Source organism: Psammomys obesus, unplaced genomic scaffold (genome assembly GCF_907164565.1).
Source record: "Psammomys obesus unplaced genomic scaffold, mPsaObe1.curated_primary_1811, whole genome shotgun sequence".
NCBI classification, from domain to species: Eukaryota; Metazoa; Chordata; class Mammalia; order Rodentia; family Muridae; genus Psammomys; species Psammomys obesus.
The window spans coordinates 10,933,879-10,948,073 of record NW_026596069.1 but is presented as its reverse complement, the minus strand read 5'-3'; the positions used below and the strand labels follow the sequence as shown (position 1 = coordinate 10,948,073).

Sequence of the window (14,195 nt, the reverse complement as noted above, 5' to 3'; positions counted from 1 at the left end):
AAGTTAGACATATTCTCAGTTTATGTTTTACAGGGGCAATAATGTTTGAGAGTTATAGGAGTCTTTATTTAGACCATGCTGATGTGAATGGCTTATATTTGAAGTGTTTATTCAAAAGGACTGCATGTTGAAGGCTTGGTTACAAGTGCAATGTTCAGAGATGGAACCTAAGGAAAATGATTGTATCATGAGGGCACTGGTCTAAATAACTAATTGAGTTAATTGAATAATCCATCAATGAGTTGATTTTTCCACTAAAACTCTTGATAATTCATAACTTGTGACATTATTATGACTTAGTAAAGACTACAAGGTGGACATCCTTGGAGGATAACTCAACCTTGTTTCCTTTGATGGGTATTTCCTTTCACTCTTTGCTTCAAAGCTGACGTGAGTTTAACAGCTTTCCTCTGCCTCACCTCAGGCCCACAGAAATAGAGCCAATCTACCCTAAGATGAAACCTCAGAAACCATGAGTTAAATTCTTCCTCCATTAATCTGTTTACTTAGGTGTTTTGTTACAGCAATGGAAATTGTGATGTTAATGTTGATTGTTGGCTTGACAGAATCATATCAAGCTTCTGGGCATGCATGGAAAGGCTTACCTTGATCAGGTTGATTGAGGTAGAAAGACCTAAATCTAAATGTTGGGTATGTGGTTCCCTGAACCTGGGACTTAGATTACAGAAAAAAGGGAAAGATAGCTTAAGTCTAGGATTTAACTCCTGCTTCCTGACTGCAAATGCAAGTAGCCAGCTGCCTCAAGCTCCTACTTTCAGCTCTTCCCCATTGTGATAGACTATACCACCAAAGTGTGAGCCAAATAAGCCTTTTCTCTCATTGGCTTTTTGTTTTGTTTTGTATAATGTTTTATCTCACAGCAACAGGAAAAGTAACTAAGACAAAAGTAACTAACACAATGAACAAAACACTCAGCAATGAATAGACAGAAGCTTTCACCTTCTAGAATTGATACTGATACTTGAAGTGCTCCTAAAACATTTATTATAATCCTGAATTTTTAAATTCTGTTCTAACCAGTCTTTCCACATGCTTCTATAAAGAAAATCTAAAGTCCTATAAATCTTATAAAATATATAAATCTATAAGTCCTATAAATTGATGTGCTTACTTAACATGCCTTTAGAACACACACACACTGAGTGCCCGCCAGCCTCTGCATTCATGTTTAACAGTTGAGTTGTAATGTGAACATAATTTTTGGTGTCTATCTTGAAGAGCATGGCTTCCCAAGGATTACTATTCAGCCTATCAGGTGCTTCAGGATTAGAAATTCTTAAATTTATTTTTACAGGTTAAGAACTCAAGCTATGTTTACATCTCAAGAACTGGTTGCTGATAAGGAGTTTACTAAATCCGATCTGGATCTGAATATGAATGGGAGTGACTGTGGACCAAGGTAAATATGAGGGTAGAAGAAAACAAAAATATTAAGAATGTATAAGTTAGAACGTATTTGATAATAATTTATAGCTTTTTGTTTATCATTAGGTTTTTTAACTGTTGATGATAGCAATATTTTTGAGGCATTTTCCTGTCTCAGGCTGACCATAAACTCACTATGTGACCAAGATTGGCCTTGAACTTCTCTTCTTCCTACCTTTGCCACCAAGACACACAGGTCATGTGAATGAGTTACATGCCTAGTCCTTATTATTATTTTTGATAATTTAAGAGTATATACATACATTTTCATTATACAATTTTGAAAAAATTGAAAAGAATAAAAATCACAATGCTACTTCTCTGTAACAATCTTTAAACATTTTTTTTTAATTTTCATAATCATTGTGTATTCTGTACTAAGTAATAAAGATTATATTTATTCAAAATTTTATTTACTCACTTTTCTGGTATCATTTAATACTTTGTAAAACTATGTTAATTTATTCAGCAAATATTTGTTGTGTATCTACTGTAGGTACCAATATTTCTTTATTAACCTGTTTCACTTTTACTACCATTTTAAAATCAATTCAGTTTTGTTACTAATCTTTTTGTGATTCATTCTCTTTGAAAAGTATTTGGACCTGTCTTTCTGTGAATTTTCTTAACATTGGTGCTACTGTTCATGAGTTAGCCTTTAATAACCTGTTTTATACTGGGAAGACAGTGTACTCCTACAGTTGGGACACTTTGTTCAATCTAAGGAAATGTTTTTGTTGTCCGTTTTTGTTTCTGTTTTCAGTCTGTCAGTTTTCTTTTTGTGTCCTCTCTTCCTGGAACTTGAGTTGAAATTCAGGTGCTCAATTTCTTAGGATCATATTCCATTTCATTTTTCTCCTCTCATCTTTTTACTAGTCATCTGTCCCTCCTAGTTTCTAAGAAACTTTCTGAATTTTATCTGTTAGTGTTTCTGTTGAATTTTATTATTGCTATAATTCTTAATGTCCAAGAACCACTATTCTTCAAACATGCTTTTAAAAAATATTCACCCATTCTTGTTTTATATGTGTCATTTTTCTCATATCTCTGAAGATATTTATAGTAGGTCTTGAAGCTGTTTCTGTTCGTAGTACATTATTGTGTTTTCAACAAGTTCAAGTTTGTTTTGTCCACAACTGTCTAGTAGGCCACTCTTATTTCTAAGCAAAAGCAATAAACAACTATTAAAAGCTTTTGATGTGTGTTAACAAGGTCTGTCAACTCATGGGTTCCCTGTGATTAGGTAGAAGCCATGAGGATCCCTACCTGTTTCTGCTCATAGGTCTTTTCTCTTTGGTAGTTAGTTCTAAGGACAAGTTGTATGACATGCTGGGAAAATTGGATGGCATCATTTTATGAGCTAGGCTGCTGTTAGTCAGATTTTCATTACAGTGACAAAATATATTTTAAAATCTCAAAAGGATGAAAGGATTATTTTTATTTCAGAGCTTTCAGTCTGTGGTAAGTTGGCTTATTGTTTCTGGGTCCATGGTGAGGCAGAATTTTGCTGTAGAGAACACTTGATAGAACAAAGTTGTTTACCTCATGGTAGCCAGGAAGCAAAAAGAGAAAAGGGAACAAGTTCCAATATCCCCTTCAAGAGTGTGTCCCCAATGTTGTGCTCTATGTTGACCTCCTAAAGGTACCACCAACCACCGGAAATTCCTCAGGAATTAAGATCCACACCATACCAGCTCTTAATGTGAGGACCACATTCGTCCTTCTCTGGACGAAAAGGCCCATGAACATTACTGTGTATGCTTTCACCTAATTACCCTTTGAACTCTATGGCTTTCTACCCCCAACTATATTTAAGACACCCAAGTCTAGAGTCATTCTTATGTACACATATACACATGTGCACATGATCATGTGTGCATGCATGTAGAGGCTACAGGGCAACCTTGGGCTCATCATATCTTGGGTGTCATTTACCTTGTTGTTAATATGATATTTTTATTACCTTTTTGAGAATTTCATACGATGCATTTGGTTGTATTCACCCTCCACTCCTCCCCCCAACTCATTCCAGATCCACCTCCCACTTTCCTTGATTTTTGAGACAACATGTCTCTGGCATGGAACTTGACAAAAAGGCTGGGCAGTAAACCTCGGTGATACACCTGTCTCCACCTCCCCATTACAAGCATGTGACACTGTGCCTGTTGAGGATTATCTTTGTTTGCTTGTTTGTGTGTTTTGCTTTTTATATTGGCGCTAAGGATCACAGCCAGCAGGCATTTTACCCACTCAGCCATCTCCCCAGTCAGCAATCACTTTTCCCGCTTTTCTGGAGATGAACCTCCATCCTTCTACACTAGTGGGGACAGAGAGTCAAGGGCAGCTTGGCATTTTAATGCTAAGAACACTTTAGCTAGCTGCAGTTTTTTTGTTGTTGTTTTGTTTTTGCTTTGTTTTTCACTGTTGCTGCAATCCTGCCTTCCCTAAAGCTTTCAGGAATTCTCCAGCATGGGCATGTTTCAGCCCTTCTTCTTCCCTACCCATAGCAGTTTTTGTTTGTTTGTTTGTTTGTTTGTTTGTTTGTTTTTATAGTTGGCTGATTGAATTCACCTCATATATCTGCTTTTCAGACTTCTGACCTTTCTGACATCTTTTACGTAGTGTCACATTTGTACGGCTTGAAAGGCTTTTATCCTTCTCATCCTTTTACTGTTCTCACAGAGAAGCTTCAAAAAGGGACAGTTATGTTTTCAATCAGGCAAGGAAATTAGCTTTCTAATGTTGATTTGAATAATTAAGCTACACTTGGCAACTTAATCAATGGAAAGAGAATTCTGTTGCTATTAGCAATTTTCCAATATTCAAATAAGATGAACATTTGTCTGTATTCATTAGCACTTTGTATTTCTTCACTATGTAGCTATGTTGGCCTGTATTTCTTCACTATTCACTATGTTGGCCTGGAGCTCTCAGAAGTCTCCCTGCCTATGCCTCCCAAGTGTTGAGATTAAGGATGTGTGCCACACACTTTGTGAGGACCAACAGGGAAGGAGCCAGAGCTGCTGGAGCCCATTCCATATGAGTTCATGGCCTGATGTACAGAAAAATAAAGGACCTAGACTGTTTAAAAATATGTGTGCCACAATACCCACACATATTTATTATTTTTTTATTACATTTTTATTTAAAATATTTTCTTATTAATATATATATCTTTCTTATTTACATGTGCCATTAAAAAAACATGAAAATGCTAGTAAGTTAACAGAAGGAAATAAAATGCACATGAAATCTTGTAATTTTAGATGTAAACTTATATAATTTCTATATCGAATAAATCGATGTTTTATATTAGTATAAAATTGTTTTATAATCTTCAAATATTTTAACCTTCATTAAAAATTTAAAATACCTTTTAAAAATACCTTTTTATAAGACATCTCTTAAAAAATAAAATGAGACATATCAAGAAGATACCAGTTTCCCTTTGTTCTGTTTCTTATTTCCTATCCTGACTGTTTTAGTTGAATCAATTATTGGCTCTTTGATGTAGCTTCTCAAACCTTTCTTTATGCTTATAGACACAGGCATATGTATACACTTCAGATTAATCTAAGCACATTAGATGTCCACACACACATAGTACTTAACAATTATCAAGTTTTTAGATAATCACCTGTAGTAAACAGAATATTTCCCCCATAAGGTGCTAGTGAGATAGTCTTGCTGCCAAGACTGATGGTCTGAGTTTCATCGCAGAGACTGTGTGGTGGAAGGAAAGAATCAATTCTTGAATGTTGTTCTCTGACCTCCACATACTCACTATGGCATTCACACTCTAAACAAACATGAAATAAATGTAACAATTTTTTAAAAGAATAATTCTCCACCACAAGTATTCAAGCTCATGATCACTGGAATCTGTCTGTTTCTTCACATGGCAAAGAGGCTTTGCGGATATGACGACATGGGAAGATTGCTCTGGATTCTCTTAATGGGCCCAGTCTAATTACTATAGTCAGTAAGTGTGGAAAACCTTTAAGTGCTGGTTCAGACACGTGGGGAAAAAAAGAATCAGAGATTATAAATATGAAAGTAACTTAACCTGCCATTGCTGGATTTAAAAATGGAGGAAGGAGAACATAGACCAAAGAATGCAAGTAGGAAAATAACAGGCCTTATCTGACAGCCATTAAGGAAATAGCATGCTCAATGAGCAAGGAAACAGCCCTGTTAACACCTAAGCACTATCCAAGTGAGATCCCATCAGACTTCTGACTCATAAAATTATAAAGTGATAAATTCATTTTATTTATTCCAATTAATTTGTGGTAAATTATTGAAGAATGAATTAGAACCACTACAGATATTAATTCATTATTATAAGTGCATAGGTATATATAGGCAGCTTAACTAGTAAGTTTCTATCTCCAAACATTCAAGTTATTTCATTTTTTTAGTATTGCACATTATGATATGGTGAGCATTATGAAACATATATTCTTTTGGTAATTTTTCTTTTCCTGAAAACATTTTTTCATACAATGTATTTTGATTACCATTTCCCTTCCACCTACTCCTCCCAGTTTCCTTCCATCTTCCCTTCCATCTGGAGCCACCGCCTTTCTGTCTCTTGTTAGAAAACAGGCATCTAAGGAATAATAATAAAGTAAGGTAAATAAAAAACAAACAAATAAGAATATGACAAGCAAATAGAGAAAACAGCCTAAGTAAATGCACAAAAATAAATATAAATGCAGAAGCACACATGTTTGTACACTCAGGAATCCTATAAAAACCCCAAAGGAAAGCCATAATACATACAAACAAAACCCTGTAAGGTAGAAAGAAAAAAATAAGAAAAAGTGGCCTTAGAACCTCTAAGGATGCCATTGAGTTCATTTCTGTTAGCCAGTGATACTTCGTTGGAGAAACGTAATTTTTTGTATGCAAGTGAATATCAACTGGAGATATTTTCTGCATTTGTCATGGGGTGTATCCACTTCTCCTTTCAGCTCTATGGCCCTGATTTGGTGCAGACCCATGAAGGCTGCCATATTCTCTTGTGGGTTCATGTGTGTGCCAGTTCTGCTGTGTCTAGAAGGCCTTGATGATTGATATCCTCAATTCCCTCTGGGTCTTACACTCTCTCCCTCCTCTTCAATAGTGCTCTCTGAACTCTGAGGGGAGGGATTTAATGGGAGACATCCCTTATAGGGCAGAATGTTCCAAGGCCTCTCATTCTCCTCACATTAGCTGGCTGTGGGTCTTTGTTTTTGTTCCCATCTGCTACAGGGGGAAATGTCTCTGATGGTGACTAATCAAGAAGGAGAATGTCATTAGAAATCACTTTATTACAGCATTTTCTTTACCAAAACAGTAGTATTTAAATTTCCTATAGGTCCCTAACCTATCTAGTTTCAGGTTCTTGGGTACCCTAGCAGTGTCAGGTCTGGGTTCCATCTCATGGAGTGAGCCTTAACTCAAATCAGATATTTGTTATGCAAATAAGAAGGAAAGAAGTCGAGTATCTTTATCTGCAGATGAAATGGTAATATACATAAGTGACCCTAGAAATTCCACCAACAAACTATTACAGCTAATAAACATTCAGCAAAATAGTTGGACACAAAATTAGCACACAAAGCTCAGTAACCTTCCTATATACAAATGACAAGTGGACTGGGAAAGAAATCAGGGAAACAACACCTTTCACAATAACCTCAAATAATAGAAAACATCCTGGCGGCGGGGGTGGGGGGGCTAATTTTAACCAAGCAAGTGAAAAACATAAATGATTAAAAACTTAAAGAAATTGAAGAAGATATCAGAAGATTGAAGTATCTCTCATGCTCATGGATCAGTAGAATTAATATAGTAAAATGGTCATCTTACTAAAAGCAATCAATAGATTCAGTATTATGGTACTTTTTTCTTTGTTTTATTTTGGTTTGGTTTGGTTTTTCAAGACTAGGTTTCTCTGTGTAACAGCCTTGGCTCTCCTGGAACCCCCTTTGTAGACCAGGCTGTCCTCCAACTCACAGAGATCTGCCTATCTCTGCCTTCTGAGTGCTGGGATTAAAGGCATGTACTGCCATCCCACCCAGCTATTCTGGTAATTTTTTAAAGGATAAATTCCTCTAAAATGAAGTTGGCAGGCCAGAAGGTATTTCTGTAAGATACTTTTAATAATTTATCATTGTAAATTATACTTGGCAAATTGTTATGGTTTGAATGTGAAATGTAGCCCTCCCCTACTGCCACCCCCCAGACTTGTGATTTGAACCCTTCTTCTCCCAGCAGTATTTTGGTAGGCTTTAGGAAATGGGCCTACATGTCAGAAGTAGGTTACCAACAGGTGGTTCTTTGAAGGTTATACCCAGCCTCTGGTTTCTGGTCTGCTGTGATGTAAACTGACATTCATGCCATAGACTGAAACTGTGAGCAAAAATAAACCTTTCTTCCTTAACTTGTTCCTGTTCTATCAGATATTGCAGTCATAGCCATGCACATAACCATGCTAATTCTTTCCTGAAAGTTTGTAACAATTCAAATTCCCATTGTTGATTTCTGAATATTATTGATTTCTGAATGGTCAGGTGCATATAGTGAATGCTTTGAAAGTTAGTGCTCCATGAAGAGATGGACAAGCTTTGAGCAAGTTTTCTAGCTGCTAGGGTGTGTATGCGCTAAAATTTTAAATTGCGAAGATAGTAGGGTAAGATTATACACTGCTCCCAGAAAACTATTTCCTAGTATGAACAATGAAAATATAGAGTTTTAATATATTATCATGTAAGAATTAGAAGCAGCTTTGGTAAGTGCTTGGACAGTGTGATAGTCATTGGAAAGCCAAGAATTCTCATTCAGGAGCTTTTAAATTTTTAAATATAAAATGAAATGTTAAAAGGAAAAGAAAATTTCTCCCTGATTCAGTTGGTTCTGGAAATGGTGTTCATCTCCATTTATCCAGACAGCAGACCTGGATCTGTGAAGGTTATTGTACTGCCATGAGCAGCCTGGGTAGTAGTTTTAGAGCTAGAATGTCTGTTGCTTTTAGAAAAGTAAACATGAACCATTATGAGAATGACCTTCTTTCTACCTCATGAGCTCTTTGACATTAAAAGAACTCCCCAGATAAAATTTGATCGTAAGCTAAATTTTGTTTATTTGAACATTAAATCACATAAATTTATGTGATTTATAAATACACAGAGATAAAAGTACTCTGTGTATTTAAAATATCAAACTAACTCAAGTGAGGCATTAAGAATTGGGAAGTAAAATAAATGAGATAATGAGAAAGTTAAAAAACATATTTTTTATAATTAACAGCTCATTTTGAGTTAATTATATACAATTACCAGAATCTAATTGCAATTTATTTTCTATTATCTGTGGGAAAAATTACAGACAAGGGAGCTTCCATTGCTGCCTTCCTGCATAAATGCTATAGAATAGAAATAAATAATATGCAAGGCCTTAATGACAAATAAGTTCAAATCATAGGGCACAGCTGAGCCAAGCCCTTGGAAGGTAATTAACACAGATGGAACTGGCTTAATTCACCAGCATCTTTGACTGTTTTCAGGCCCATTTTTATTATTTAATTCCTTGGGTGTTTGTTTATTGACTGAGCATAAAGTAGCTGTTTTCTAATTAAGCAGACTCCTAAATTTCTCACCATCCTTGTACTTTCATATAATGGTAAACACTTTATTAACCAAACTTTATTATACACTTTATTCAATTAAACACTGTATTAAATGCCTGCTATTGAAAAAAAAATAAGTATGGGATGGGAATGTAGCTCAGTAGTATACCATTTGCCTATAATACTAAGATTCTGTGTTGGATCCCCTTCAGCTCAATAAATAAATAAATGTCATTTGTTGAGTATAGCAGGAATGTAGGGAAGATATCACCCTCAGGAGAATAAGGACTCAGTGCTGGTCAGTGCTAAAAGTGTAAAATTTAATAGAAGCTTCCCAGTTTCTGTTCTGAATGCTGATTCCTACTCTATAAAGGTTCATTATGTTGCATAGACTTTGGGTCGCATTACTTTGGATGTGTGATATTTTATTTTATAGTATAGTATTTTATAATATTTATTTAATAAAATAGTTTCTTAAAGGTACAGTAACTTAAAATTATTAATTGTAATTAAGTTCTATAATATTATATAGTTTATCAAAAAAGAAAAAGCAATGTACAAATGTTTGTCATTTATTTAGAATGTAAGGGCTATGTAAGAAGCATAAAACATAAAAGATATTTATCTATAAATACAATTTAAGCTAACTCCTGAAAGATAATTTAGGACGTTGACAATCCAGGACTACAGGCCTCCTCTCCCTCTTCTGCCAGTAGAAGGCAGCTGGAGACACTCAGAGGTAAATGAAGAAATTGACATTTGTATGTGAAGACCAGTAGCAGGAATGTTTTACTGTAAGTAGATTAAGGGAAAATTAAACTGAAGAATAAGCTAGTATATTAGGTTAAATTATAAGAAGTTTTAAGTATCAGGTTCCAGGGTTGAAGCCTGAGTGGTACAGAGGGAAAGATGTTAGAACAGATTGGTGAAGAATCACTATGATTCAAGAATGACTGGTATAAGAGTCAGATGATGGGTTTTGCTCTTTTTATCAGTTAACTGCAGTTTTTTTTTTTTTTTTTGCTATTAAATTTTATTTTTCTCATTAGTTACATTTTTGTTAATTCTGTATCCCAGCTGTATCCCTCATTCCCTCCCCAATCCCACCCTTCCTCTGACGTTACCTCCTAAAACAGGGTCAGATGAAAGGGGAGGAGGTCCTCCCCTATCAGTGGACTTGGAAAGGGGCAGGGAGGAGACCAGGGAGGGAGTGTGGGGTTGGGGAGGGAATGAGGGAGCGGGATACAGCTGGGACACAGAGTTAACAAAATGTAACTAAAAAGAAAAAAATAATAAAAAAAAATAAATAAAAAAAGATAATGCTTAAGTGAGAATGTCACTGAATGTTTACTAGGAGTCTCTTCCATTGTTAGCAGTTGGGCTTTTAAGCAGGGAGGATTCTCAGGCTGAGCTCTCTAATAGATGACTAAGAAATGGATCTAAATCTCTTCAGAAACACTAAGGTTAGAGGTTTCAATTTAGAGTTATGAGTGTTAGGGTTAGACCTATAAGTGCAGGTGTTAATCTCTGAAAAAAAGTTCAGGAAAAAAGAGAGAAACATAAACTCAACCTTGGGAAATACCTGTGAGAAGAATGTCAAAGAGTAAACAGGATGTGGACATACAGAGTTACAAACAGACTGTTGGGCCCTCCTGCCTGTCATCTTTCCTTCGTTTTTCCTTCCTTCCTTCTTCCTTCTTCCTTCCTTCCTCCCTCCCTTCCTTCTACTCCTCCTATTTTTCTTTTTATTTTCATATACCTATTGGTCATTTGTAATGTTTTTTGAGAAATGTCTTCTTAGAAACAATTCCCATTTTTAACATAAGGATATTGAGATGTTTTTATTTTTGCTGTTGGTTTCTTCGGTTCCCTTATAATTGTGTATATTAATACTTTTCAGTTATAGTTTATAAATAAGTTTCTTTTTTTCTCTTTATATAGTGTCTCTTCACTCTGATGTTTGTTTCCTTTTCTGTACAGATTTTTTTTTTATCCTCTATCTTGTTTTAGGTACATGGAATGTGTCAAAAACTTAATATCCATAACATTGTCCCAAGAGCTTGCCCTATGTTTCTGCTAGCATTTTCACTGTTGTAAGTTTAGGTCTCAATCCATTTGGGACTGAGCTAGTAGGTAACCTGAACTGATAGGTAACTTTAGGTTGTGATGTTTATGGCACTGCCCTGAACTCACTAACCATCACTTAGAGCAACTATAACTTCTTTAAAATGTGTCACGTTTTTGGTACTGTTTAAAATTCTAAGTGAATTAATTGTCACTAAGAACTGAATAAGTGGTGCAAAGCTTTGCTCCAGAATACACAGTCTTCCCACACACACATTCCCAGAAGATACTCCTGCACACTTGGACCTGTTTGCACTGTTTAGGAATTGCTTTTAAACTGAATTTTCCAAGGGAACTGTTTGCAATCTTTCTCTATACCATAATTGTTATGGTGCCGTAAAGAGGAAGAGTACTATCCAATCCTGTTTGTAATGTTGATTGTTTTGTTACTAGTAATTTAATATTTAAAAATTATGTGTAACCAATAATTTTAAAAATATAAATTCATGATGAGTACACTGCACATTTTCTTTTTTTTCCTTTTTTTATTTTATTTTTCTTTATTAATTACACTTTACTCACTTTGTATTCCCCCCTCTGTGGTTCCCTCCCTCCTCCCATCCCAATCCCTCCCTTCCTCCACCCTCTGCATGCATGCCCCTCCCCAAGTCCACTGATAGGGGAGGACTTCTTTTCCTTCCTTCTGATCCTAGTCAATTAGGTCTCATCAGGAGTGGCTGCCTTGTCCTCTTCTGTGGCCTGATAATGCTGCTTCCCCCTCAGGGGGAGGTAATTAAAGAGCAGGCCAATCAGTTCATGTCAGAGACAGTCCCTGTTCCTATCACAATGGAACCCACTTGGATACTGAACTGCCATGGGCTACATCTGTGCAGGGGTCTTAGGTTATCTCCATGCATAGTCCTTTGTTGGAATAGAAGTCTCAGGAAAGACCCCTGTGCTCAGATTTTTTGGTTCTGTTGCTCTCCTTATGGAGTTCCTGTCCTCTCCAGATCTTACTGTTTCCCACTTCTTTCCTAAGATTCCCTGCACTCTGCCCAAAGGTTGCCCATAAATCTCAGTATCTACATTGGTAGTCTGCAGGGCAGAGCTTTTCAGAGGTCCTCTGTGTCAGAGTCCTGATTTGTTCCCTCTTTTCTCCTTCTTCTGATGTCCATCCTCTTTGCCTTTCTGGATAGGAATAGGAAAAGATCATCTAGAGTGAGCTATCCCAGAAGCAGAGGGGATGCACACGGTATATACTCACTCATATAGACATATAATATAGGATAAACCTACTAAAATCTGTACACCTAAAGAAACTAAGCAAGAGGGAGGACTATTGCTAAAATACACTGCACATTTTCATGGGAAGAAGTAAGGGTAAGGCCAGCACAGTCTGGTGCCTGTACTTGTTGTCTCGCCCTGTGTACCTTCTGCAACAGAACTTCCTTCTTTTTCTTCAGATGGAGACACTTTTCTTCACCCTTGCCCAAAACACTGACTTTCAAAGGATGGCTAGTCCTTTTCCTGAAGGGAAAGGACACCGAGGGCTCTTCCCAGCTGTTGTCTATACATGATTTATTGTTACTTTTCAGATCAAAACCCTCAAATAGGAAAAGAAAGCCTCTTGTCCCACCCCACCCCCATACGTGGCATTGCCTATGCCTAGATTTTGTATTTTCATGTGTCATATCTTCATGTTCTTATACCTAGATACTTTTTAAAGAATATTTGTCATGTTAGTACATTATAGTGCATGGTATCTTAGTTAGTTATATGACAACTTACAGATTTTTCAGGATAGTGTTTTCTTGTTTTTGTTTTTTGTTTGTTTTTGTTTTTTAGCTACATAGCTTTCCCAGGGCATTTCATTTGCTCATTTGAAACCGGTATGGTCTGTAGAAATCAGAGATATTTCCTAAAAAATGCTGTTGCTACAACTAGTTAACTACAAGCAGTAGTAATAAATTGTATAAACATTTACAGCGTACCTGCTGTACATGAATGGATGGGATAACAGTGATTCTATGCTCTAAGTATTTACATTAATACTTTTCAAAAGTAATTTTCTTCCAAGCTGACAGCATTTTAATGGTATTGGGAAATTGGAAGTTTCATTGCTACTTGAGCATGCTCACTTTGCTAACCTTATCTAGGGCTTATTATGGGTGAGAAGTTGATCTCATTTTAAATAATAACTCCTTGACCTGCTAAAATCTGAAAGATAAAAGTTCTTGTTGCAACATGGAGCAAAGGTGGCATCTTGTATTTTTAACACTTTCTCAAGAGATAGAGAAAAACAACAGACTTGAAGATGTCAAGTGGTCATAATTTTCACTTTTTATAACTATTTTTGTAGGCCCCAATAAGTGAAGATCAGTCTGAGACCTACAACTTTTAGGTGTTAACCCTTTTTTAGGGTCTACTCTTTCTATATATTGTGAGCCAACTGATAAACTATGTGCAGGAAAATTTTTTGAAGGAATCTATAAATTTATTGTGCTGTTTCATTTATACAAGTGAAATATTCACTCATTAGATGTTTTGCATTAGGAGGTTTAAGCACTAAGCAAAATAGATGGAAGCAAAAAATCATTTTACAAAAAAACATCCCATTGGCATATATGACCTTTATGTACCTCCTAATGAGTACAGGCAGCAAGGTTAAGAATAGTGATTATCAAGTCAATTTATTGATTTTTGTTTTCAGAAGTCCCAAGAATTTCCTGTGAAAGAACATAACTTTTTAAATGCCATAAAATATTTTAATTTTAATTAGCAATATCTTCGATTCGATTTTCTAACTGCCTAAAGATAGTTAAAAATGTAACTTTTAGATTCTGAACATTCATATAAACACATACAAATAAAAGAACAGTCAGTAAATGCATTCATTATGTTTTTTAAGGGGTATTCTTCATGGAAGCACCTATGTAGGCACTCTGTGGATACCTAGAATAGTTAAAGAGTTATTAGATAATAAGCTACAAAAATAACGACCTTGTTCCTAAGCATGCATAAAATATTTGAGAATACAGTCATTTCAATTGGCCTATGATCCTTTGCACTA

At 35.7% G+C, this 14,195-nt stretch overlaps 1 protein-coding gene across 5 annotated transcripts in view; it reads left to right on the top strand.

Moving 5' to 3' along the window:
- The window catches only part of Kiaa1328 (KIAA1328 ortholog), a 226,847-nt gene that overhangs the window by 126,919 nt on the left and 85,733 nt on the right, over positions 1-14,195 (top strand). For all 5 annotated transcript variants that reach the window (XM_055625418.1, XM_055625415.1, XM_055625414.1 and 2 more), the window contains one exon: positions 1,316-1,420. In XM_055625418.1, the coding sequence (XP_055481393.1) occupies positions 1,316-1,420 (105 nt within the window). The remainder of the gene's footprint in view (positions 1-1,315; positions 1,421-14,195) is intronic.